Source organism: Semicossyphus pulcher, unplaced genomic scaffold (assembly GCF_022749685.1).
Source record: "Semicossyphus pulcher isolate SPU_LCO1_2020_fin unplaced genomic scaffold, fSemPul1.0.p SCAF_7, whole genome shotgun sequence".
Classification (NCBI taxonomy): Eukaryota; Metazoa; Chordata; class Actinopteri; order Labriformes; family Labridae; genus Semicossyphus; species Semicossyphus pulcher.
In genome coordinates, this window is record NW_027211748.1 from 25,650,485 (window position 1) to 25,677,500 (window position 27,016).

A 27,016-nucleotide genomic window follows, 5' to 3' on the forward strand; every position below is an offset into this window, starting at 1 on the left:
AAGAATGATTTTGTGTTAGTTTTTGCTAAGATGATTTGGACTAAGCTGTTTTTTTATTTACTACGTTTTTCTTGGGGCACATGTTGTGATTACGTGTTGTCGATGTTATTCCTTAGGTGTACATTAACGGCTCTTACAAACCTATACAGTAAAACAGTCCAGTTAAAATCTCCTTTTTACAGCAGCACGTGAAGGCAGCAGCAGCCTTGCTGCCTGCAGATTCCTTTTTTGCTCCCGAGTCCTGATTGGCTGAGCTGCTTAAGAAGGGGGCGGGGCCTGTGTCTGAGTCCTGGCACCAGTCTGCTCTGTAAGCAGTGAAAGGTGGAGAGATTTTCCCCATCACACACTCTGACTGTCACACACACATTAACTCACACATACACACTCAGCGAGAGAAACGAGACACATCGAAACGGTGAGTAGAAAAGCCTTTTGTACGATTTATATCTGATTTATGGCGTGTCATCGCGCGATTATGTGTGCACTGTATCCTCGCGCTGCGCCATCCTCTCGTGCACTGCTAAATGAATGATGAAATTCATGTCATATTTATGGCGGTTTTTAGGTCTTGCGCTGCAGTGGAATGGATATGGGCCTAAATTTAGCTTATTTTATGGCGACCTAGAAATTTGACATTGCTTGTGCACGGTGGTTCCCATCTCAATGGTGGAGGGGAGTGGGCGTGTGAGGGGGATCTCTGTCTGCCATGCAGAGCTCCGTGGATTCGTGTCTCTTTGTTATGGTGGTGCCGCAGTCGGGATGGTACACCCTCCTGCTGAAAAAATCACTGGGCTAGAGTACTTCGAAAATATTCCTCTATTATCCCTGCACGAGCTCCTTGTGCTCCTCAGCAACCATTAATGAGTGTGTAGTGGCCTCATTGCACGTTATGGTAACCTATTTCAGACTTTACCTCTTTAATATTCATATATTAGACTACAGTAGCCTATAGACTATGATTTTAATGCTATTTGTCCACATGTTTCTGTGATTTTTACTACAGCAGTGTGTTTTTCTCAAAGGCAGTCAGGTGCAGCTTCAGATCAGTCCGGGCCTTGTTATATAAAGGGTTTTTCATCTTATCATACTGAGTCTACACCAGTTTTAGGAAGAGACTGTGTTTTTCTATAGGGACTAAGCCTGTCGTTATACAATAATACCCCCTCCCCACTCTACACACACACACACGCAGACACACACACACACACACACACACACACACACGCAGACACACACAGACACACACTGCATCCTCTGTCTCTGTGTGGATTAGTACACATTGTTCTATTGATGCTCGTGTCTTTCTCTCTCTGAATGTTTTGGTTTTCTGTCTTCAGTATATTTGACTTGTTCAATTGAACATGCCGTGTTTAAGGATAATAAATGCACCGTAAACTAATTGATAAACGTGCTTCCGCCGCACAGACAGACGCATATTAGAAATACTATCGGAGAAGCAACATCCTCATGGGCCCCTGAGACTTCCCTTGCAGTTGAGGTGGCTCTAAAGTTTAAGTAGACGTCAGTATCTGCTCTGTATCTGCGTGTTGCACCACTGGCAAAGCTAGATGATGTCTAAGCCCAAGGCACATGGCTGCACCATTGCATATAAAGGACATATTCTGGAGTTGTGTGCCTCAGCTGTTACGGTAATTCAGTCTGACATGTTTGGTATCTTCGGAAAGAATTAAATTAGTGTTCTGTGACTCAGGGAAACATAGGCCTGCTTTGTTTATGTGTATATTTGTGATTGTTAGACGCGTTCAACTCGGGCCTACCTGTCGTCTCTGTCTCTGATTTTGTCGCTCATTGCCCACACTGCATTTAGACAAAAGATCTTCATGAGTGGGACTATTTATTTTTGGACATGACCCCGAGACATAGACCAGGCAGAATGTGTATTACAAGGACGGAAAACAAACATATCTGATAACACATGCATTGTTTTTTTATACTGTTTTTAATATTTAAAAACGATAAAAAGCAATTCAGTTATAAATATTCTGTATTATAATGGATGGATGGACTGTATTATTATTTTATCTAATGTTAACATACTTGTGTAGCCCTTAAAGCTTCGGTTCAAATCTCTCCTCAACTGAACTAATGAAACAAGTTCACATAATTTAGGTCATAAACATTTCTAAAGTGTGACTCTGCACTCACCATGTTCACTCAGGGCCAATGTCCTCTGTTGTCACAGCTCATCTAATATGTCAAATTTGTTGATTCACCTGTAAATCAAGCCCATTGCCAATGTTTATCAGTTTCCAGACTGTAGTACAGCATTACAACATTAAAACTGCATTTAAGCTTCCCACCAGTACAGTATGATGTCAGACAAAAATGGCCGCCGCATGTTTATGGTGAATTGATGTGCATGAAAGGTTTGCAGGTAAAAACACCTGATGTAAAACACTGAATCTGCTCAGAGTATAAAATGATGCAGCAGATCAGTTAAGACATGTCGTGCCCAGGACATCCCTCCTCCTGAAAACACAACGGATCAGCTTTGATGCAAGCATTTGTTTTCTTTATGCATGACTGAACTGTTCCAATACTGCACTAATTGTCAAGCACATACAATACATTCATGTAAATACCTGTAATGTACTTGAAGCGTGCTGTGCAGCTGTATTTTGTAGGAAAATAGAGTTATCTGATTGGGTCTGTTAATGACAGATATGTGATATTAAATGACTCATATCAGGATCAGTGGCACATAAAACTTGATCGGGACATTCGTCATAGCAGTCACCCCAAAATAGGGATGGGTCATGAATTTCGAATATTGGAATAGTCATTAATTAATAAATAATCGAAAATTTCAAGTGACTATTATCTCATCTTAAAAATATATCCTCTCCATTGTTTTTACTGGCGCTTGCTTGTAATGCGGTACTACCGGCAGAATAATAGTTAAAAAGTTCCCAGTGATTATCCCCTTTCTTGCTCAAATATTAGCAACAGTCCTTCTGATACACTTAACAATTTCTATAAGGATCTTTTTGACTGATTAGTGATAGACAGGCTTTATCACCGAGATTAAAAGAAGAGACTAAATTTACAGAGACAAGACACAACGTAAGTTATCTCATGACACCTTCCATATAGAGCGATCTATAAGCAAGCAAGGTGGCAACAGTTGGCGGCAAGGAAAAACGTCCTTTCAAAAGGCAGAGACCTCGAGCAGAACCAGACTCATTGGTGGACAGCCATTTACTGCAACCGGCCTGGCCCAGAAAGTAGCATAGAGAGAGACACAGAAAGAGAGAGAGAGACAGGGAGTTGTGCACTGCCTAGTAATAAATGGATGTAGAAACACTTAGCAACAAATAATTATCATAAAAGCATCTAACAGGATGCATATGCCCGGGGGGTTTGCAATGCATGACTCAGAAAAGGGCATTTTCTTTATCTTCAACATAACAAGGCAAGAAGTGAATGCTGAGGAACAACAACAGAAACAGAAACAGTTCATGGTCAGTTTTAGGTTAAAGCAGAAGCTAGACACGCGCACGCACACACACACACACACACACGCACACGCACACGCACTATGGGTTTGTTACCAGGTATCTAACGGTACAGCTAATATCTAGACATACTGTACACTGTTTTTTCTGCTTCTCAGTAACTACCAGTGAGCTTCAGCTGAATATAAATCACACATGTAGATTCCTTTTAAAGTTGGCAGTGTGCGAGATAGGCGAAACAGCTTCACTCAATAACCCGTGGCATTTTATACCCCTCAGAGAGGCTAATTATGACTGATTAGCTAATGGGTCTGGGAAATCAAATGCCATTTCTTCAGTCCTGTTTGCTGTGAAATACAAATTTTGTGAAGCTGTGAGGCAGAAAAAAGGCCCATGAGCCAAATACACTTCAGACCTCGAGTGTATTGGCTGGATCTCAGCCTGCATGGTTTGGCACTGCGGTTCAGTTGGTACCCTTGAATGTTGGAAGAAGAGATAGCATGTTCAAATAGAAAAAAAAAGACTGGCTGATGATTCCTGAGACTAGAAGCAGGAAGCTGGATGGATTATCAGAGATGTTCTAATACATGTTCGTTGTGATGATGATGCCATGATTTCTGCTTTAGGGATCGGTGGGATTACATGCAATCCCTCCCAGATTACAAGCCAAGCAAACAAGAAATCATGCTTTCACTCATCCAAGCAGGTAAACTCAGCATTTTCAGTCCATTTTCCAGGCAAACAGCCACTCGGGGTCCCTTCGGTTTCCAATGACACGGGCGGTAATCCAGTCATCCAGCCGGCCTACCACTAACGCTATACAGAATTTAACATCATAACAACACAGTTATAATCAGCTACTTTAACAGGAAATGTGTAGGCTCTTCATTCAATCAGTAAGTCAACAAGTCGTTGTTTTATTGTGCATTTACATATATAACAATAACAATAACTTTATTGATCCCCAAAGGGAAATTCACTTGAAAAACAGACCAGCACTGTCAGTTCCATTTTGTGATACAGTCCAGCTCGTGAACAAACTTTGCTGCAAACTAAGACTTAAAATTAGGTTCTTGAATTTGTTTCATCTTTGCATTGGTGTATCTTTGGTCATTCCTGTGTGTCTTTGGGAGTTGGGTGGATAGGGTATTGCGCTGTTCTGGATGTCTCCCTCAAATTTCACTGGATCCGACTCTGACCTCCTGAGTTGATCGCGCCCATTCAAATCAGTAATCGTGATTCCACAGCACGCGCCGCGGTCCGTCTTCGGCGCGTCCCAGAAGCATCTCTCGGCTCTGCTCCACTAAAGATACGCGCCGGGTCTATTTTTGAGGGAGGGCGCTTCAAGCACGCGTCAAGCTGAACAGAGCAGATCGTTCCAAACAGGAAGTCAGACACAAAACCAGCATACAGCATCCGGTCATTTCAAAATAAAACACCATGTACAGACCGGTACAGACTGGAGATGCAAACTGAACTGTTGTTTGTGCATTGCTCTGTTTAACATTGATGTTATCTTACGATAATGTAGTTCTCCCGCGATTTTGTGATCTCGTGAATCCAGCTACTTGGGCCAGCGTTCCGCTGTGCTGCGGATCCGACACACTTCCTGTGGCCGATGGTTCGCGCCGTCTGATAGACCAGAACCGCGGCACGGACGGAATGCGCCGGACACGGATCCTATGGGATCCAGGTCTCTGACTTGCACTGGTCAAAGACGGGGAGCAGCGACGTTCCTCTTGGCCTTCATTTGTGGTGTTTATTCAGGTGGTTGAACAACTTAATTGTGTTGCTTGTCTTGTGATGATGAGGTGTTTTGGGGGACTCTTTGGGGATTTTCAGGGAGCGCTTGATTTGATATGCAGCAGAGTTTTTTATGGGCGGAGCATTTTAAACGTCAATATCGCTGTCTATTTAATCGTGGGAAGACAAAATCGTGATCCAGATTAACAATTGATTAATTGTGCAGCCCAAATAAAATCCATCCAAATGTTTGTTATTTCTTTTTTGATGTTTTGGGTAAAATGTTTCTCCTTCTGCTGTTTGAATGAACAAACCTTCTGGACCTACGGTTCACTGCTCCACAAAGTGCTATTTATTAATCATTATTTAATAGTCAAGACACTTTGATGTACTGTGTAAGAGGTTGCTAGCAGTGATGAACCCATGAATAATAAACCAAATCTGTGGTTCCTTTCACTTCTACTGAGAATTTATTGTTTTATCTCTTTAAGCTTTTTGTTTTGGTTTCCTGTCTGCAAACGTACTCCATGGCACAGCCCTGCTCAGGCACATTTCAAGCTGCAGCAGGAAGCTATATTCAACAGCAGAAAGACAAAACTAGCTTGTGAACATAGTGGAGCATTTTGCTGCTCAAGAGAAACATTTTGTTGGCTACCAAAATAGAGCGGAAGAAGAGACTTACATTTTTCAGGTTATCGACACAATGAGCTGTTCTGGTGAATGTGTTGACATGAAGGATGTTTGCCGTTGTTTCCATAAGTTAAATGTGTGTTTTGGGTAGAGGAAGGAGCGGTGCGTCAACACTGCAGCTCCACCAGCTGATCTCTACTGCATGGACTGGCCACAAATTTGCAAGATGGCAGCGCCCGCCTCAGGGTGATTTTGGCTTTACTTTTGTACAATGAGAGTAGATGGAGATGTGTCATCCATCTATATAGTCATTGGTGCTAATGCATGAACATGCAAGTGTGTGTCTGAGAGTAGCAGAGGATAGAGTAGATAATCAGAGGTAAAGTGCAGTTATTGTCAAGGCCCAGGTAATAGTCTCAGCACTGCTCGCTAATGAAGACAGAGCGGAAACTTTTCATTCATACAATGTTGTTCTTCCCTTTGAGTCAGGCCTTGTTATGAAGTTGGCCTCACACTGTGCTGATGGGAATAAGGGCGCAATTTGTTGCACTAGTTACTCTTGAGAATCTGTTGACAGACCTGGTCCACTTAATTTGCAATCGTAACTTATATCCACTAGCTACTGATGACCTGAGAAAATGATGTAAGGTATGAATATCAGCTTGAAGCCATTTTCATTGCCTCCGTTGGGGCCTGTAATTGCTGCCTACATTTTGTTGTGTCTCATCGGATAAGTCATCAGTGCTTCCTCACTTTACGCCGTTTCTGCAGACTTTTTCTGAGAGAGCTGACGGGTGAGAGGGTAGGCACGTTATTGATACCGCTTTAACTTTAACCTGCTTCATCCTCTGTCAGGGTTGCCATGGTGATCTTGCCTGGTTAACAGTGAATCACCTTTGTGGAAAATGAAAGGCTTGTGTTAAACTCCGAGTTCACTCACAAACACACTATGTTGCTTTGTGAGGCAGACCCTGGCATTAACAGGAACCCCCTCTAAGACTGAGTCCAAACAACAAAGCGCTTTGGGGACAGAAGTGTTCCAGTCAGGGGTTTGGGCTTCAACAGCACTGCTATAAATAGTCACATTACCCAGAATACACTTGGGACCAATTGGTGTTGGATGGGCCAGGTACTTACTGGAAGTAAACATCAACTAATATGCGTCACTTTAGTGGCTGAAGAAGGTTAGTCAGTGGTTTTTAATGTGTTTTAAGTGAGCATAACTTGAATACAGAGCCTTGGTTCTGTCTAGGGATGGGGATGAATACTCGGGCACTTGTTGTTGACGACATTATTCAAGCACATGCGTCGGCTAAAGTAGTTTAACTCAGTTAGCTTACACGCACCATGCCAGCCGTGACCAGGATCAGGACCAAAGTGATGCCTGGAAGTACTTTGACAAAAAAGACAAAGATAACATGCTGTGCAAGATATGTGGTGTTAAATTTGTGTATCATAGAAATACTAGTTTGATGCTTCACCACATGCGCTTAAAGGAGAGAGGCCAGCGGAGACGGACAACAGGCAGTCTCACAGAAGATTAGCCTGCTATTAACAAACATTGTGACTGGAGATATGCTCACATTAAGTTTTGTGGAAGGAGAAGGCTTCCGTGAGCTGATGGCGTTTGTTGAGATGGAGTACAGTTTTAGCCATTGTGGACACAAACCAGCTGAAGCTGCGCACACTGAAGAAATTGAGCTTGACCGTGTGAGCATGCGCGGAGGAGTGGTGCTGCGCAGCGTGTGATTGACAGCAGCCTGAGAGACTGCTCGGCTCTGATTGGTTGTTGTGTTTCGGGAGTGTTGGATTCTTACAAATGCCATTAGGAGCAGTAGGAGGAGCCAGAGGAACATGATTTTTTCACAGATTATCTCTCTCATGTACTACTGCATGTTTAAAGTGACAGTTTGAGCAAATATGACAAAAAGTTAGTTTTAATAATGTTACCTACTACAGCTTTAAATACGCCAACGGGTAGATCTTTGCTGTTTTTTTCCGTAAGTTAAGAGTGTGTTTTGGTTAGCGAAAGTGGCTAAACCACCGATGTCTACTGTGCAGCAAGATGGCAGCGTCTATCTGCGGGTATTTTGGCTTCAATTTCGTACAGTAAAAGCGGATGGAAATTTATACCAGGTGTGATGTTTTACTTCAGAAAAGTCGACTTATCGGTTCTCTGTGTCGGACAACTATTTAATGGTGACACTCTTTGTAAATGAGTTCAAACCTCGTTTGGCTTTACTGTTCTGCCATTTTTTCTTCCTCAGTGGCCGACTGCATTTAGAACTGTTTCTGCAACAATACTGAGCGAGACATTTGCCCGGCTTATTTCTCAGTATAGACTATTTGCTTTGTTAAAAACATAAATGTGCTTTCTTATAAGGTAGTTTTGTTTATAGGAGGGAGTTGTGGTTTCAATTCAGCTTTGTTTTGTCCTCGCATGATTATAAGGAGAAACTGAAAGTGAAAAAGAAGCAGCTAACACCAGCTTCAATGTACTTACACTAAATGCCAAACAGAGCGCAGTACCATGATGACCATAACAATGGTGCTCTAACTGACCGGAGTGTATGTCATAGATGCAGTGAACACATCAAACAGAGGGTTCAGAGGAAACAACAAAGGTCGTTCTCTCCTGCTGAGGGAGGAGGCAGAGAGTCAGATCAGACCTGACATCATACGCTACAGTAGAGCCGCAGAGGATGGGATGACCGCGTGTCTTCTCATCTCCATCCTCCTCCTCCTCCTCCTCCAGCGAGCTTCCATCAGTGTGTGTTTGTGATCTGAGACAAGAAAAGGTCTTTCCTTTGTCTGTTCTTGCTGATCGACATTCAGAGCAGACGTGACAACGGATGGTACAGTAGAGAGAGGAACAATATGTACAGAACGTCCCCGTCCGCTGACTGGAATGCATTAAAAGATGGATGACAGCAAGTATCAGAGTAAAAGTAACAAATCGCATTTCACTTTGTCACAATTCTTCAAAAATGTACAAATGTTTGTCACATGTTTCCAACACATTCTTTCAGTTCAGTCTTTCAAGTCTTAATTAGGCCACTTCATTATTTTAGGTACCAGAAGCAGTATGGGGAGGGACAAGGTCAGATCAGCATTGTGTTGTGGTTTGGACTGACTGTATTTTAGATGCACAAACACGTATGTGTTACTGAACTCAGAAATATTGTCTTAAATAAATAACGGCGTTGTCTTCTGCTCACGCTCCAATAAAAACACAAGATCACACACTTGGACACTTTGAGCTGCAGTGTAAACAGTCAGAGGCAGCGCCGTCTCATTCATCTGTTCTCATTTTACCTCCATTGTTTGGTCTCCTTCACTTTCTGCATCTCATCTCCTCTGTGCACTCCTGATTTTCTTGATCATCTCTCACGCAGACGCAGCTCAGAGCCACATTTGACAGATTTGCGCAGTTCGTCATTAGGCCGGTTTTATAAGCTGACTGTCTGCACCTTTCTCTCATATACTGACGCTGTGTGCAAGTGTGTGTGTGTGTGTGTGTGTGGATAGGTTGACACGGTGTGTTGTCAGCAGTAATCTAAACTGCTGCTCATCAGAGACACACTGTGCGTCTGTGTGTGTGTGTGTTTGTGTGTCGGAGCTTGTGCCCGTCAAGAAGGAGACAGCGAGGAGCTGCTGAGTCACCATGGCGACTGGCTGGGCACCAATGACAGGATTTTGTTAACACGTTGAACGCCAGGACTCAGAAATGGGTGCAAATGTGGAAGTAACTGCCTTAATCCTATACTATTAACACCCCTTAATCACACTGTGTCCCTGCTGTCTGCTGTTTGTGTTGTAACAGGTTTTTATTGTCACTAAAAATCATGAAAATAGAGAAGAAAAGGGAACAAACTGGAGGGAAATCCTCCAGTACGCCTGTAGCCATGACTGAAAGAGGTTCAGCAGACGTGAGCATAACTTTCACACTGGACATGTCTGAGCTCGCTAATGGACTCTCAGACACATTTCAGCTGTCAGGATTGTTAGCTCCTAACTGAATTAGGCTCCCCATTTATCCTCTGCTGGCCCCGTCATCTTAGACGTCCACTAACACATTTTAGGAGCAGTCTGTTATATCAGGAAAAACTCAAGTCGCCATCTAAACAGACAGATAATATTGATCTTTGTGTCTGAATGTAGATAATAGCAAACAAGAGCTCTTCACAAGGCTGGGGCGTAGAGGACCACATGGTCAAACGGGTCTGGGTCTGTTCAACATTATGTGTAATACCCGAATGGATCCGGGAAGAACCGTGATTATTAAAGGTTCATGATTGAAGTGCTGTGTATGTCTGTGTGCATTTTAACTTGCAACAATGTGTCGTTTGCGTGAGAACGTGAGAGAATTAAAGTGGGAAAAAAGAAGGAAGAAAGAGCAACGAGACGAGTGACATCATGACTGCAGGACAAAAAAATAAAAGAAAATGAATATAAAGAGGTAAAACCTCATTTATGCAATTTGTGGACAAAGACGAGAAGAAAGTAAGCGCAGTGTAACGCGTGTGTGTGGCTTCTAAAAGAGCTGCTAGTGGATTAGCGTCGCTGTTTTTATCAACACGACATGGATAGCAGGAAACCTGGATGTGTTTGATGAACTTTCTTGGCGGAGGATGGATGATATGCAAGGTCAGATACAGGGGAGAAGGCTGCGTCACACAGGTAGGACAAAAAGGTTTGTTTTGACAGCTGACTGACGGTAACTTGTTGATTGTAATCAGCTGTGAAGTCGCTGCTGATCGTGTCTGTTTCGCTCGGCCAGGATCGGGTCCGACATAACTCAGTTCGGGCCGAAGCGTTCAAATAATAGACGGGTCCAGTTCGATTCCAGGTCGCACAATTACGGGTCTCTTAGGGTTCAGGTGCGCAAATTTTGACCTGTGAAGACCTCTACTGGGACGGCTGTGGGAGAGTTTTGTTTTAGCTCTGTTTGGGTCTCCACCAACTCCTGAGCAAATATCTGGATCTTTACTGTCTAAATATTCCACTAAATTCACCAGCCAGCCAGTGCAGGGTTTCCTCTAGGATTCTTTTCAGCAGTGGGGGTAGAGGGTTTTGTTGTACCTGGATGGTGTGCACACTGGACGCCAGTGTTGGGAGTGAATGACAAAATGACTACAAATCAAACTTTAAACACATATCTGTGTTTACATTTATACAGAGGGCACTTTAAAGCCTCTGTGGCAAAGTTTGCAGCCTGACTGAGAGCACCGAGCTGTTGTTTGTTTTTTAGAGAAGAGCTCTGAGACAAGAGCTGAAGTATTTTTTTTACAAATCGCACCCTGATGATATCATCAGGTTATTAGGCCTACTCACGCATTCATGTAAGATACTTCAAAGGAAAAGCAGTCAACTTTACTTTGGGGAAGCTGGAACCACAAATTGTTTTTATATGAAAAATTAAACTTAAAGAAAACATTGTATTTTCTATACTTTTCTTATTGCCGTTCTTTTGGAGCAGAAATCTCTGCAGAGTCATCTAATTGCGACTTCAGGACACAGAAATCTGAAGCAGCAGTGGAAATAATTTTAATGGCGGCGTAGCAGAAACACTGCCGTGTGTTTATGGGATTTTTTTCACTGACAACAGAGATGTTGATATGAGCAGTGGATGGACCAAAACATCGTGCTGACAGATGCTATATTCCCCAGTAGAGAGGGAGGGGAACTGCAGAGATGAGCACCTTCCCTCTGTGGGCCCACCACGACAAGTGACTCTTTACAACTTACATATAGACTGACAGATATTCTGTATGTTGTTGGTGATATTTTATTGAAGTCTGAAGCAGGTTTTTGCTTTCCTCTCCAGTAGAAATAATGAGTCAACTCATTTTGATTTCTTTTTAACAACAGTCTTTATGCTGCTCAGCCTGCACGGTAAAGAGAAAAACAAATGTCCGACTGTGAAAAAGAACGAGCTAAAGATAATTGACAGAAAGATAATTTACTGTCTAATGGTTATGTCACTCTGTCATTTCAAAATGTAAGTGTTCCTCTTCCACCGTTATCTTAAGACTTCTTCTTACTGCCTCTCAGTCTCCTCACCTGTATGTGAACCCTTCCTCTTGTCTGCACAAGTGAATTCAGAGCTGCTGAAAAACTGAGACGGGTCTGAGTGCAGTGATGTGCCTCATTGTGTGTCACATGACATTACCATGGCAACTTTACATAATGCAATTTTCATCAAATGTAGCAATAAAAAAAAGTGCTGTGTTGACTGATGCTCGCAGGTCAAAATACATTGCGAGTCTGGACATGAAATGTTGTGGCAACATGTTTTCAATGACCAACGATGATTCTTTTAAAAGCCCATGAATGCAGGAGGAAAGAGCTCCTCAGGGCCACTATCCTCTCCATTCACTGTTGTTACATCATTAGCACGGACTGAGATATCGTCCTGTGACTCATCACTGAGCTGCACAGACCTGAGGCTCGGCTGTGAAGCTGACTGGTATCAAACTGTGCAGCGAAAACAGCTGCGTTCTGTTGTGTTTTGGCTTGATATTGACTTGGACTGTACATTAGTCACATGTTTTAACACCTCAGTTTGTATTTAGACAGATGAGTAAATGTTTATTGACAAGTCGAGGTCTGTTTTCTTGCTCGGAAGCACACGGTCAGTAATTCGCAGTTGTGTGGACAACCCTCTCACCCCATTTCTCCAGACTGTGAGCGTCCACATGTTCTACCACTCACAAGGCAGGAGTGAGACAGTCATCTTGTCCTCACATTAGGCAACAATGCAAGCAGCACTTGTATAAATAGATTCACTCTTAAGTGGCACTTTTCTGTTATTGGCATACTCCACAACAGTCTGTCCAGCATCCATCTCTGTTGCAGCAGTGTACGGCTGTAGCCCAGGATTTGTCATGCACGATAGTGGATTTTGCAGCTACCTTGCGTGCCGTTATTTTTGGCACAGATACTGAAACCAACATATGCTGATAAACCTGTATTATTAAGCTCACTACTGTCACGATTGTCCACAATCTGATGCAAACACAAATCACAATGCTACTCAAAATGTACACATAAGTGCCTGTGTCCATTGATGGCATGTTTTGTGCTGGCAGCGCCCACAACCTCAATTTCAGAGCGCTTTGCTGGTTACAAAAGTTGTCTGGCGGCAGTGATCGTTAATTCTGTTTTAAATCGCTCTGCATGCTTAAAATTTGCCTTAATTCAATGAAATTTGACAAAGAAAACATAAACAATGGGAATGAGTCGTGTCCTGGCGACTTGCACCCTCAAAAAAACAATAGGATTAGCTTTTCCTCCGCCTTTGTTGTTGACACAGTTGATATCAGAATACCGCTCCTTCTTAATTTTGATTGGTCGGTGAAGTGCGGCGATGTTCCAAAAATTATTTTTAACTGCGAAACAACTTTCAACGGCATAAACAGCTGACGAGGAAGTGTTTGTCCTGAGGATGCTGAACGCTGAAAACACTGAACGTTGGTTTTGCACAGGAAGTAGGCGCTGCCAGCACAACAAACGCCGTTAGTGGACACAGGCCCTAAGTTGGGCAAAAATATAAAAACTACATGTAAAAGCTGCCATGCTTATTGTAATGTAGCATTTTAAAAGGTGAATATCATCAACTACTAGGCTATATCTCAGTGTGTAGCATCGTCTTATTAGCCTCTCATATTGGATATTCTCATATAAGTTTTCCCTTAGTGTCAGTCTTTATCGGGCATCACAGAAGGCGTCCTTATATTAATGTCCACACCGACTAAGAAGGTTTTTTATTGTCTTACAAAGATGGCTCTTTCATCCCCCAGACTGCCCTTGTTATCAGTCATAAATGTCTTTGCTTTAAGGCATTAATTTAGCATCTAATGTTTGTCCTGAAACACCAGCACTGACTCTGAGCGGGCAGCCTTATATTGTAATTCTAGAGACGCTGACTGTCCTGATGATCAAATCTCATGGTTGTTCACCTCCTTGTTAATACATTGTGTTCATCAGGCTGAAATGAGCTCTATAAAACGCTCAGAGTTTGGTGAATCTTTGACTTTGAAATGCACTTCTTTTTGATAATTTGATGTCCAGTCACAGAAATGCACTTTCAGTCAAAATATCCCCCAGCACAAGTCAGCGCACAGTTTGTTATGTTCAAACATGACAGAATAAAAACACTCAGAGGCCGTCAGTATTGGATATCAATATTTGTGTTCTGGCTTCATGTGCTAATTTCTTTTAAAAGCAAGTGAAAGAGAGAAGCAACTCCTCCTTAATACTTTTTTATCTTCTCATTGAAACAAAGCCATTTGCAGGATGCATAGGTATGACATATGTATGACTATAATATTATGATAGTTAAACTTTTCATACATCTTTTTAGCCTACAGCTAACAGATTCAGTTGCTCTGTTATAGTCAGTCTGTTAAAGAGGCTATGTCAGGTCTTTTTTGAAAATAAGCCAGCAGGAAGATATAGCTTGGTAGTTGGTAGCATGACATGAATGTTACATTACAAGCCAGTTGTTTAACAGTAATGTCCAGAGTGACGTCCATGGCCTGCAACGTCAACTCCCTTCTTTTTTGTCTTTCTCGCTACCTGTGTGTACAGAAATCTTAGCCTGCTCGCTTTTAACCGGCCAACGCTGTCCTCACTGTGAAACTCTGCTGGTGAAAATATACACAAAGGATCCTCAGTCTGGCGCTGAAAATCGCTTCTTAAGAATCTGATGTTATAAAAGAGGTGACAAGCATTCAGAATAACTGTATAGAATTATTACAGGCCTCTGTTGAATACTCCACTCTGATTGGTCAATCACGGCCTTCTATGTTTCTTTATACCAGATTGCTGCTGAACAACAGTTTTCTGGGGAGCAGCTTTGATCATAATTATCCACAGAAAGAAGTCCAGGAGATTTCAAGTTGGTCTCTTTACTGTGGGGAAAAATAAAAGAGACGAACGGTGGAGAAAAAGCATTAGAGGTTAGGCACAAAGAGCTGTAGGCTATGACATCAGCACGGTTAAAGAAGGAACAGGAAGTAAACGTCACACGGTATGGGGTATAACAGTGTTTAAAGATGGCGAAAAGAATCATTGGTTTAAGTCATAACAGCTAACCAGACTGATTTAAAAAGGCCTGCAGAGCCTACCGTCGTCATGGAAGCAGTTTTAACCGTAGAATGTCAGGGACTATTTCTTTGGAAAATAATCCTTTTTAGATCAATAAAAACATTTAAAATTAGAGGTTTCTTTTCTAAGTAGACGTGCAGCAAGCGGGTTCATGCACAGTGAGCGGGTTGTCATAGTGGAGGGACCATTAGGCTAGAACAACCGGCTCACTGTCCATCATCCCTACATGGTCAGTGTTGTAGCTGATGGCGTGGTATGCTTTTGTAAGTCATATTGAGGCGTCAAAATGAAGTGTTGTTTTGCGACGAGTTAAAACTCACATTATGTGTACAGTATACAGTGAGCTAACAGGATGGTGGCGGAGCTTAATTTAGGTGGTGGCTCGTGTTCACACATGCACACAAATCAAAGCGATCTCTCCTGTATTCTGGCGGTACAGTGACGCGTTTGATTTCCTGCCAATGTGTGTGTGCGCGCCTGTGTGCGTGTTTGTTTGTTTGCGTATGCTTGCGTGCGAGCTGTCAGTGTTCTGAAGGATGAGATGATTACGTAGCAGACGGTCGGAGTCAGAGAGGGAGAGGGAGAGGGAGAGGTGGTGTTTGCTGGAGCAAGGGATTGTGGGTACGGAGATAGTTTTTAATCCCTCAAAGTGCAACAGCTGTCTCACCCAACAACCCATCATCATCATCATCATCTCTGTGTCTCTCTCTCTCATACACACACACACACACACAGATACACTTTTATTTTTTACTTACCACCAGTTACATCACGGGGCTTCTGTGTGATATTGATATAACAGACTTAATATGTCAAAGTTGATCAAAGTTGCATGTTATGTGTAGGAAATGCATCATTTCCCAAATGTTCTGTTTGCAGTGCTTTCTATGGAGTGAATTAATTTTGGGCCTTCTGTTAAATGCTGACCTGACCTTGATGTTGAAACAATACAGACTTATAATGTCACAGTTGAATCCGTAGTCGTGTTATAGCACTTGAAATTACGGCAATTTTTAAGGAAATTTCATTTATTTCTAACCCTAATCCTAACAGCTTCTCTCATGACCTGTTATTATTTTCTTTATGAGTAAATGTATTTGCTGAAACGGCATTTCGAGAGTATCTAGCTTCCTAGATCCCCTAGAGGGATTTGATTTGATCGTTGATAAGTGGGCGTAGACAGACGTTCTCCACAGCGCAGTAGCTAGCTAACTGACCGAGCGTTCTTGGTGCTCTGCGGCTAAATGTTGCAGATTGATTGGTTGAAATTGTTTGGTGCTAACTTAAGCACGCATGAAATTTAGTTTTACCGGAAAAAAATGATCGGATTTTGATATAAGAATACGAAGAAATGGATTTTCTATATTTTTTTGGCCTATATTGTCAAATAGATGCACAATATTACCGGGGATGTGATCTAAAAGGATTAAAATGACATTTCACCTCGACTTTAAGGTCATAAAATACATAAAAAATGGCCCAAAGTCCAAGGTGAAAGTCTCTCTTGCTTGCTTCGAACACACAAGTCCAAAACCTAAAATATACAATGTGATAATGTCTTTATGTGGAATAAATAAAGCTATATATTGATATAAGACTAAAAGATTCTGCTTTTAACCTGAGCCATATTTGTTGATATTTTTTGCCCACTTGGGTAAAAACACCACTCTGACATGTAATCACTCTAAAGACACTAACGTGTTAGCAAAAATATGCCACAGAGCAACATCAGCTTTTCTTTTGAGTAGTACTTCTGGTGACCTGAAAAATGTAATCTAAAATTCAGTCCCTTTTAGCCCTGTTTTGGTCTCCACCAACTCTGGAGGTGAATATCTGGCTGTGTAGCTGTAAAAATGCTCCACTTTATTCACCAGCTAGTCTCTTACTTTGTCATTTGCTGCTGAGCAGGTTGCAGTTGTTGTTTTTCTTCTTTGTATTTTTTCTATTAAGTTAAAACTAATACACAAATGTGGTAAAATAAAGACTTTGTCCTACAAATGAACAGACATAGTTTAAATGCCTTCTCCCATACACATATATAGACCTGCATAGATATTGATGGACGATGCATCTCCATCTGCTCCTATTGTATGAAAGTGATGCCAAAATAGCCCCCGTGAAAGGCGCTGCCATCTTGCAGTGGTGACGTCATATGGAGCCAGAGTCCGCACAGTAGAGATCAGCGGGTGGCGCCGCCGTAGCCACTTCTGCTAACCCAAACACACACTTAACTCACCGAAAAAACAGCAACGATCTCGCTCACCGGCGTGTTTAACAGCATAACAGCTTCTTTGTGTTGGTCTGAGGTTAACGTTCACAGATATGGAAACTTCAATGACTGTAGTGATTGTTTTAGTTACGTCTCCTCTCGCCGTTCGTCCTCCACTCTGCTAATCCAGAACTGATCGGCTGCAGGAGCCGTATTTGTCAAAAGGGCTGTCAATCATCCTTTTGACAGCATCAAATAACTAATTAAAAATAAACCTGTCAAAAAAATGAACACTTGGATGTAAATCAGCATGATAAGAACTAACTATAATGACAGAAACCATGTTTAAGAAAAATGTATCTGGCGTGTATTTTGATTTTATAGTTTGACTCATGTCCCATCTGTTAACATGGAGGAGGCGGGCTTTATGACCTATACTGCAGCCAGTCAGCAGGGGGCGATAGAGAGGGTTTGGCTTCACTTTAAGGGAGCTGTCATGTCGTTAAACACTCTTTGAGATGTACATACAAGTATACCAACTGCAAACACACATCTGGATAACATAAAAACATAAGGAGTCATTATTGAAAGGGTCAACTCTGGATTAAAAGTCATCTGGTGAGTTTTTCCATAGAAACAGCCGCCTGCTGCTGATGTGAGTCGGTAAAACCCAAACTCATTTCCAAAACGGACCAAAAAAGTCTGTTGAGTTGTTCACAACTGCAGAGCTACAGGTGACCAAGGGACCCTGTTCACATAACACATAAACATTTGATGCATGCTTATATTGATAACATATAAATGATGAGTGCAGCTTTAAGATGATACGAAGCAGTACTTCATAGATGGAAGACAGAGTGAGTGATCCTTAGTAAAGGTCAGCCCTGATCACCTGCTTATACCAACACGCTCTCACGCTCATCTACTCAAATACAGCAGTTTTAAAATAATGTCGGTAGCACTCTAGCTTTGGTCTGCAGTTAAGTTTCCCATACACTCACAGTTGTCTTTATTCCTTTTCTGTAGGCCAAGCTTCCTTCAAGGTCCGGCAGAATTTTGAAAAACAAGATTAGTTCAACAAAGGCTCATCAGTAGTAAAACCAGTGTGCTTTTTGAGTAATGATTTCCGATTGTGCGTACTGAGAGGCTGAATGGGTGCGAGAAAACAAAGAACACCAGCTACAGGTCACTGAATATTCTGGCTTATGAAACCTCTCCAATGGAGCGATAAATATTGCAGAATAATACGCTAAGAGGGTAATGGAGGTTAGGAAACCTCTTTTTGGGATTGTTTCATTTCATAATTGGAGTGAAGGAATTATTGAGTGCGTCACGAGTGTGTTTGTGTGCGAGAGAGAGCGAGTGAGAAAGGCAGCGCTGTGTGATTACAAGTCAAAATATGTGTAGTAAAGTGTTTCAGTAAACAGATATAAGAAAACGTGATTCAAACAGAGTCAATGACGGGACATAAGAAGCGAGTGTGAGACAGAAACCACAAGTGAAAGCAGAGAAGAGGTGCAGACCCAAAGTGAGAGTGGGTGAGGTGTCCACTGTACTGTGTCCCTCCCCTGAAACAATGGCCTACAGTTTCACTCAAGGCTGTTACATTCTACTGTATGTCCTCATACTGGCTACTGGCCATTGTGTGTGTGTGTGTGTGTGTGTGTGTGTGTGTGGTATAGTTGCAAGACAATGACAGCTTGTTTGCTGGGAGCCTGGATGGAGGGAAAACAGAAAAGAGAGACAGAACGATAGAAGAGTTTGTTCAGGGGTCACACTGTCACCATTTATGTTTGCGGCATTTATCAGGTGTGATGGATCCAACCCAAACTCCAACCCACACACCACCTGACAGGTTGAATTTGACTTTTATTTTGAAATATTACAATATTTTTACATGTTTACTCGGTTTTGGTCTTTGTTGGCCACGAGATCTCATAGCGTGCAGAACAAAACCACACAAGACTAAGAGTTATGGGGAAAGGCATGCTGTATAACAACATGCTGAAAATACACTCGCGGCCAAAGCCGAGGCTAACAGAGAGTAACATAAACATCAATGCAAAACTAACTTACAAATTCATGGACGCACACACGATAACAAGAGTCCGTCGGCGATAACTGAAGTCTGCGGTGTTTCAGGGGGATGCGCTGAGTCATGCTGCGTTCAGGAGCGCTCAGAAACGCGAGTGATCAGACACAAGACTGTTTTTACACATCGATTTTTTTATAGATTATTTTTTGCCTTTAATTGATAGGACAGCTGAAGATAGACAGGAAATGTTGGGAGGAGAGAGTTGGGGACGACATGCACCAAATGATCGGCAGACCGGGATTTGAACCTGCGATCAGTGCTACTGTATTTGGTTTCCACAGTATTACCACTGAAGACTAGGAAGAGAATTTAAATTGGAGAAAATAAACGGCACACAGTGAAACATGAGCCTTCATCTTTTGTTGTGTGATATTCCTTCATCCCTCACCTGAATTGACAGGCTTGTACAAAGTGTGAAGTGGTCCGACACATACAAATAATAAGTGTGATTGTCACTGGGAGTTTTATTTATGACACACAGGCTATGTAACTGTCAGACAAGCTGTGAAGTAGGAAAAACAGCAATAAGCACAATGAAAGTAATCAAACCTGTGTCTCCATCTTCTCTCCAGTAACAGGACTATGGACCTGAGCCTGCGAGATGCACTGGGTGGGGGTGGACATGGGGTCCAAGGCGGTGCCCCTGCTGAAGCCCTGCTGAAGAGAGACTTTGTGGCCACGCTGGAGAAAGAGAGCTATGACGACAAGGTGGGAGAGTCGGTCTCCAAGAGCGACTACCGACCCTTACTGGATGGAAAGGACATGAAGAGCGGTAAGTCGCCCCGAGCGTCACACAAAGCATGAGAGGGGAGTGATGCTTTTAGTTAACGTGATGTTGATCCCTGAAGGGAATCCCTCTCTCTCCTGAAGGAGCTAACACAGGAGCTGGCTGTTTGGATATTTTGACATAACTGGGACCCATTTTAAGTACAGTTGAAATTGGACCCCAGTTTAGAAACGGTAAACAAGCGGAAACACACAATGATGCTGCACTATGTTTGTTTACTGGGATCTTTAAGGACTACACTAATGGTTCTGCATGTTTAAGGTTTTTTATCACTCTCAGTTTACACCTACAGTTACACCAGTCATGTTTTAAAAGTGTGCAGCCATAGGTGCGTTTCGACAGCAGGAACCGGCGTCTAAATTTAGTTCCAGACTTACCCCCTGAAAAGTCTCTGCTCAGGGGGTAGTACTTTCCAAAGGTCCAGGAACTTTCAAGGCGGGGCCTGCAGTGCTGATCGTTTCTGATTGGTCGAGTACTCAGTGTTTTATTTCACCCACTAGGGCTGCACGATGTTGGAAAAATATATATATATAGCGACTTTTTGTTTGTTCTGCGATATTTATTGCAACATTAAAAAATACAGGGAATTATACCAGATTAATGCAGTGTGTTTTCATGTCCATATAAACAATTAACAATCATATTTCTTATTATTTGGGACTTTTAAGTCTATTTTCCTTTGACATAACAAACCCCCCTCTTGGTTCAGACACCCTTATGAAAAGGTAGGATAGTTCAGGTGACAGCGACACATTTCCTTATAAAATAAATAGACCTGTGGGCTGCTGCTGTGTTATTTATACGATATGTCATCAAACATTTCTAATGGTTTTCAAATGTATGTTTAATCAGCAAGATCTTTACCGTGACAGTAACTTGAAAAGAAAACTCACGTCTCCTACTTCCTGTCGGCAGGAAGCTTTCCTGCTCAATGAATCCGTTTGCAATATAAAAGGCTGATAAATCCATTAGTTGATGAAAAATTGCCTTAAATATATCAATATTTATATCATATATTTAAACATTTTCTATACTAGTCTTGCAGAGACTGAGGTTAAGCTCTGTGTGAACACCTAACACACATCAACCAAGCAATGGATGGGTGACAGACAGACAAAAGGATGGGGGAGAGCTGGGAGATTAAGAGAGAAGTTATATAGATAAGAGCAAACTGAAAGGTTTGAGGAAGAGGAGAGTGAAGGACAGAGGGTAGGGGATTCATTCAGACCGGAGAGTTAAACAGACCAGACACACGGAGACGTTGGTTATCATATAGAAAGGGTTTCATCATGCCTCGAGGTTGGGGGGAAGTGTTAATTTGTGGTCACACGTGGTTGGTCTGTGAGCTTGTTTTTGATGTTCCTCAGATGGCCACCTTCAGGGACCACACATTAGTTGGCAGTAACTAAAATATGCCACATTTTTACCACCAAACATTCGCCTGTATTTGTGATGTGCACAGTTTCACCACAACAGATTTTTTTTTACTGTCGCCAGGGTCTGTGTTTGCAATCCAGGAAGTCTGTGAAAAGTCCACTTTCAAGAAATCTTTATATTGAAAATGTGATGCTAACATTAGCCTCACAGAAAGGAAGCGCTATTTCACATGCTGCATGCATTTCTCAATTTAAAAAAAGTGTTACATCTAAAATATTAAAGAAACATGCTCTCAAGTTAAACTTGAAGATTCATTCATTACACTTAACAACCGAGCTGCCAGCAAGCATCCTTTCTGAAAACTAAAGATATGATTGGTTTATCTCGTACAATAACAACTCATTGTTGGTCTTTCTTATTTTTAGTCATTATGATCAAAAAAGGAGGAAGAATGACGTGTGAATAATTAATGTGCTTTCAACAGTGCAAGGTTACAGCGTACTTAGTCATGTTGTGGGATGATGTAGTGGCCTGAGAATAATAAGACCTTGTGAGTTCAATATTCAACAGCAGTGAAATCCTCTGACTTTTCCCTTTGTTAGTGTCAGTGCTCAAAATACAGATTAGATTCTTTTCTATGTATCAGGGCCATCAACGATACTCTACGACTGTCCGCATTTTTGAAGGTTAAGTTCAATTGCTTCATCGCTGAGGCTAGTCCTGTCTTGACTTCAATCAGCTCTAGGACCGACATCTTTTTAACTCTGCCTTTATATTGTGTCTGCACTAACCTTCGTTCATTCAACCTGTTTGTTTTTCTTTTCCCCTACAGCCTTGTTTGCTGTGTCTTTCAGTCTTTGCTACACCAGTACTCCCTCTTTCTTTCTTCCTGTCATTGTTATGCTGTGTCAGCCCGGAGACAGCGCTGTATTAGCATCATTACTATTACCACACACACACACACACACACACAAGCACAAAATTAGCAGCCTGCCATTGGCAAAGTCTGGTCCAATGAGTTGAATGTTAGCCTCGCTGTCAGTGTTTGACACGCAACAGTCCCGAGATGCAGGGAAACAGAGTTTGGCAGCAACTGTCATCCATGGCACTTGTAGATTCTTTTGCTGGTAAAAGTCTTTTGTGATGAAATCCTTCACCTCATAAATTAGGGAAACTGACGAGACACAGGATAAACAAGAACTCAAGGCCGCTGAGGCTGAGATATTCTGACTTGTTGTCTGTAGGCAGAGCTATAAAGAGGCTGTCTTCTCCTATTGTTTTCACCAATATGCCACAGTGAATCCTTTCTATCTGAAAATAAATCTATAACTGGTTCTCATTAGCTGATATGCCATCTTTGTTCCCTGGGCAATTGGACCAACTGTGGTGGCGTTTGGTCCGGCTCATATGGCTGGGTGGTTGGAAGATGCCAGAGGCAGAGATCATCTCAGGATCCGCAGCAGATCCAGTCCTCACGCTTCCTTTTCCAACCTAGTGTGTTTCTGTCTTGGGATATCATGGATGAGCCCTGGACCAATTAAACCCTTTAACACTCTAATCCTCGAAACAAAAACTGGACTTTTGCTTGGAATATGTCTAGAATGTGTTGATTAATAGAAAATGTTTGAGTGTCTGCAGGCCAATGGCTCGTAAACGCTTCCCCTTACCTGATGAGCTAACACCACCTATGCTGCTGTCCCAGATGCGGGTCAGGATTTAAAAGGCTACATATCCCATAATGCCATTTGATCCAATTGTTATTTGGACATTATGACACACCCAGGGTTATATAAGAGTACCATTTTTTTAAAACAATTTTATACAAGCTGAGTTCTCCTCAAGTAAATCATTGGTGAAACCAGTGGCATGCTCTCTCGCACTCACGCCCACTTTTTAACTTGATAACATACACTTCAGAAGAGCCACTCGGCTCAGTGTTCATGTTGTCATTCTCTAAAAATTGCACTTCATGTTTCATTATTGAGTATTACATGTATTTGATTGATTTTGACCTTGTGTTTTTCCTTTTAAATAGCTCAAAGTAGACTTTAAAACATTATTTCGGCTGATATTATTTTCTATTTCAAAGCTATGACATTCAGTTGCGTGCCCTCTCAGGTGGTCCTGTATAGTGGCTGTTTGATTTGTAGAACAAGTAAGTTGATCTACAGACTTTAATTGTTTTTATGGCAGGTCAGCATCAGGATGCCACATTCACAATGAAAGTTTAAATTTTTATTGCCTGTGTTAAACTGATCTACCCTCCTTAAAGTGCTAATCTCGAAGATCCCAGTCTCTTTGGTGGCACCTATGGCGATAAACGGCAATTGCGGGAGCAAACTTCCCAGATATCCAGACAGTGTTGCATGTGTGACGTCCACGGTTGGCTCCGGTTGTAACTCTTGATTTTCCTGGCTGACGGTCGCTTTCCTCATCAAACTGTTTGCTTCATCTGAGCGTCGAGTTTGTTTCTTTTTCTTTGTATTTTCACTCATTTTTGAAGTTGTATCTGTAGTCATCCATCTTTTTTTTGTTTGTTCAGCCATAGTAGATTGTCTGTTGACTGTTGAGAGCAGAAAAGCAGCCGCTTAGCTCCGCCTACCCCCTCTGGCAGACCAACCACTGCTGGGTGATGAAAGACACGTCACTAACTGGGCGCCGCTTGTGATTTCTCCTGTGAATGTCGCCACATACACCCACTCTGTAATACTGCAAATGCAAAGGCTTTCATCAGTGGGCCATAGGCTCAATCACCATTATGTTGCCTCATTCGATAGATAGATAGTGACTTGTTCCATCCACACCTTGCCAATGTTGTCAATAATGCTCACATTAAAAAGAGACGATGTAACTTTTTACAAATAAAAAGGTAAATTCAGAAGCAGATGACACAGCAGCTCACTTCAGGCTTCTGCTCCCTCAACATTACTTGGCCTATCCTGTTAGTTAGGATAGTTTAAGCAGCATATTACTGAGTCACTGACTATATGACTCTGTATTATACCTGGGCCACTGTTAGAATTGTGCCCAGGTTTCTGATTATCATGCAACATGAATAAAACATTGAAAGAGTTATTTTCAGGTGGCTCTAAGTATCACCTCACATGGCCACGATGTGACCATAGATTAAACTCTCGCAGCTGTTATATAATATATTTTTCGTATTAATTAATCCAGCGTGATAAATGTTAATGAGATGACATATACAGGAGGTTATGGATGGAAGACAGCAGCATGAATCAGGGCGAGATGAGATCTCGTTGATTGGTTCGATATTTATGACGCTAAACACAGATGGCACATCGAACAGAGCTGCGTGTTTGCTTTTTTAATCCTTTATGATAAACCGTCGGCCTGTCGTATCATCTCACAGACTTTTTGACATGCCCATGCACAGCTGGTATGATAATGATCACCAGAAGCAGGGACGTGTCCTCTGGCTGTGTGTGTGTGTGACTATTTCAAGCGCTGGTGACTATATAGGCCTGCAGGCTATGTTCTGTGTGTGCCATATGGGTGTCCCTGTAAAATACTGAGGAAGAGACTGTGCACTGACAGCAGATGTTTTACCACAGGGTGTCTCGGATGTTTTTATATCCCAGATCCTCAACTTAACATGCATTACAGCACAAACTCACATGTGATACGATTTTAAGCCAGGGACTGATGTGGGACCTCCTCAAATATCCAATCTGGGCCAATCTTTTTCTTTTTTTTTTACTGTCCATGCTGCTTTATTGCTATCACACGTCACTTGAGTCGACATCGGTTTATACTGAGGACAAGATGGTAAAGAAGAATGGACTGTGGAGTTAGAAAGTGGTGAGCTTACCAGACCTCTGTTGGTCCTCCTCATCTGGTCATGAGGTTAGTTAGTTACCAGCTTTTCATAAGAAAGAACAATGCCAGGAAAAAAGTAGATATGTCTGGGAGTCTTTTTTAAACAGAGACAAATGCTGAATCATTGGAGAACTCTTGTGAGTCAGTGCAGGACCTACATCATCCATTTCTGTGCCTGTTGGTCCTTAAAGATATAATCTTGAAGATTTTAATTTCAATAAATGTTAAGTCGCTATCTATCGCCGACACGATGATTGAGCCTATGGCCCACTGATGAAAGCCTTTGCATTTGCAGTATTACAGACTGGCTGTCTGTGGCGACTTTCACAGAAAAAAGTCACAAGCGGCGCCCAGTTAGTGACGCGTTTCCATCAGCCAGCAGTGGTTGGTCTGCCAGAGAGGGTAGGCGGAGCTAAGCGGCTGCTTTTCCACTCTCTGCAAGCGTTGCGAGTAAACAGTAATCTACTATGGCTGAACAAACAAAGAAAAGATGGATGACTACAGATACAACTTCAACAATAAGTGAAAAAACAAAGAAAATGAAACATACTCAGATGAAGGCAAACAGTCTGAAAAGGAAAATTACCGTGTATCGCCATAGGAGCCGCCAAAGAGAACAAAACAGGTTTTTGTTAATTCATTTCCAGGTATTGTCTACCTCACTTTTACTGTGGAAACATTTATTTTCAGTAAAATTTAAATTAAAGCTACAGAAAAAATGGGTGGTCTCTAGCAATTAGGGTGGAGGGCGAAAAAAACCCCATTGTCCTTTTTGTTTATAAGAGCAGAGTTGAGTCTTTCCGGCAGAATGTGTTCGGAGCATCATCCAGTGGGGAGAACAGACATTCAGATATGAGAGGAGCGAGAAAGAGCTGATCGTGGATTGTTAATTTGACACACAGTGCTGTTAGCTGAAATGCACCCAGGTGGAACTGCTGCCTCATCTAATTCTGTAAGTTGAAAACACTTAAAATCTGGCCCAGACTTCATACTTGCAGAACGTCAGCATGTGCATTCGGTACAATAGGTGGCTACAATAATATGCTGTGAACACAGATGAACTGTTTTATATTAATGTCAAATATTCCTGACATAAAAGCTCACCTGATTGACATATTGGAATATCTAGTTGGATGGTCAGGGTACATGTCAGAACCAATACCAGTCCATGAGATCTATACTCTGAGACACGGGAACATCTCCCTCCATCTCCCTCTCTTCCTTTTTAATGGCTTTATCTCCACCAATCTCTCATGTCTTCAACCTCTTTTCCTTTCTATATTTGTTGTCTTATACTCATACTTTCACTCCTCCCTCTCTTGTCTTGAACTTTGTCTAACTTTGTCTCTTGAATTCTGTGGTGAAGTGTGTAGTATTCTTCCTTTCACTTCGGTGTTAATGATGTGGAAGCTGTGAAGTCGGTCGAGGCTCAGCTTTGATGAAGGGCTGTAATAAACCTGACTCCTGCTATGTGAAGTGAGCTCATCTATCCTCAATGTCGTTAAGGGCAAACCTTTACTTCTGCTCCATTTCTCAGCCTCAAGCTCATTTTGTACAGCACCAACATTATTCAAGTACTTCAACCAGAAAAAATCAACCAGTTTGTTCTGCGTTTTGAGTTTAACCAAAGTAGAATTTTGTGTAATGCTAGAAGTGAAAGGATAACGCTAACACAACTGTTATTGCTGTGGCTGAACTGCTTGAATGCAGGTCTGGTTCCCTGCAGTTATCAAACAGCTATATGTGCA

At 42.0% G+C, this 27,016-nt stretch overlaps 1 protein-coding gene across 2 annotated transcripts in view; it reads left to right on the top strand.

Annotated features, from left to right (window-relative positions):
• The first annotated feature begins 306 nt into the window (after positions 1 to 306).
• The window catches only part of LOC138611809 (microtubule-associated protein tau-like), a 90,909-nt gene continuing 64,199 nt past the window's right edge, over positions 307 to 27,016 (top strand). For both annotated transcript variants that reach the window (XM_069685052.1, XM_069685051.1), the window contains exons 1-2: positions 307 to 415; positions 19,837 to 20,036. In XM_069685052.1, the coding sequence (XP_069541153.1) occupies positions 19,847 to 20,036 (190 nt within the window). In that variant the 5' untranslated portion in view covers positions 307 to 415; positions 19,837 to 19,846. The remainder of the gene's footprint in view (positions 416 to 19,836; positions 20,037 to 27,016) is intronic.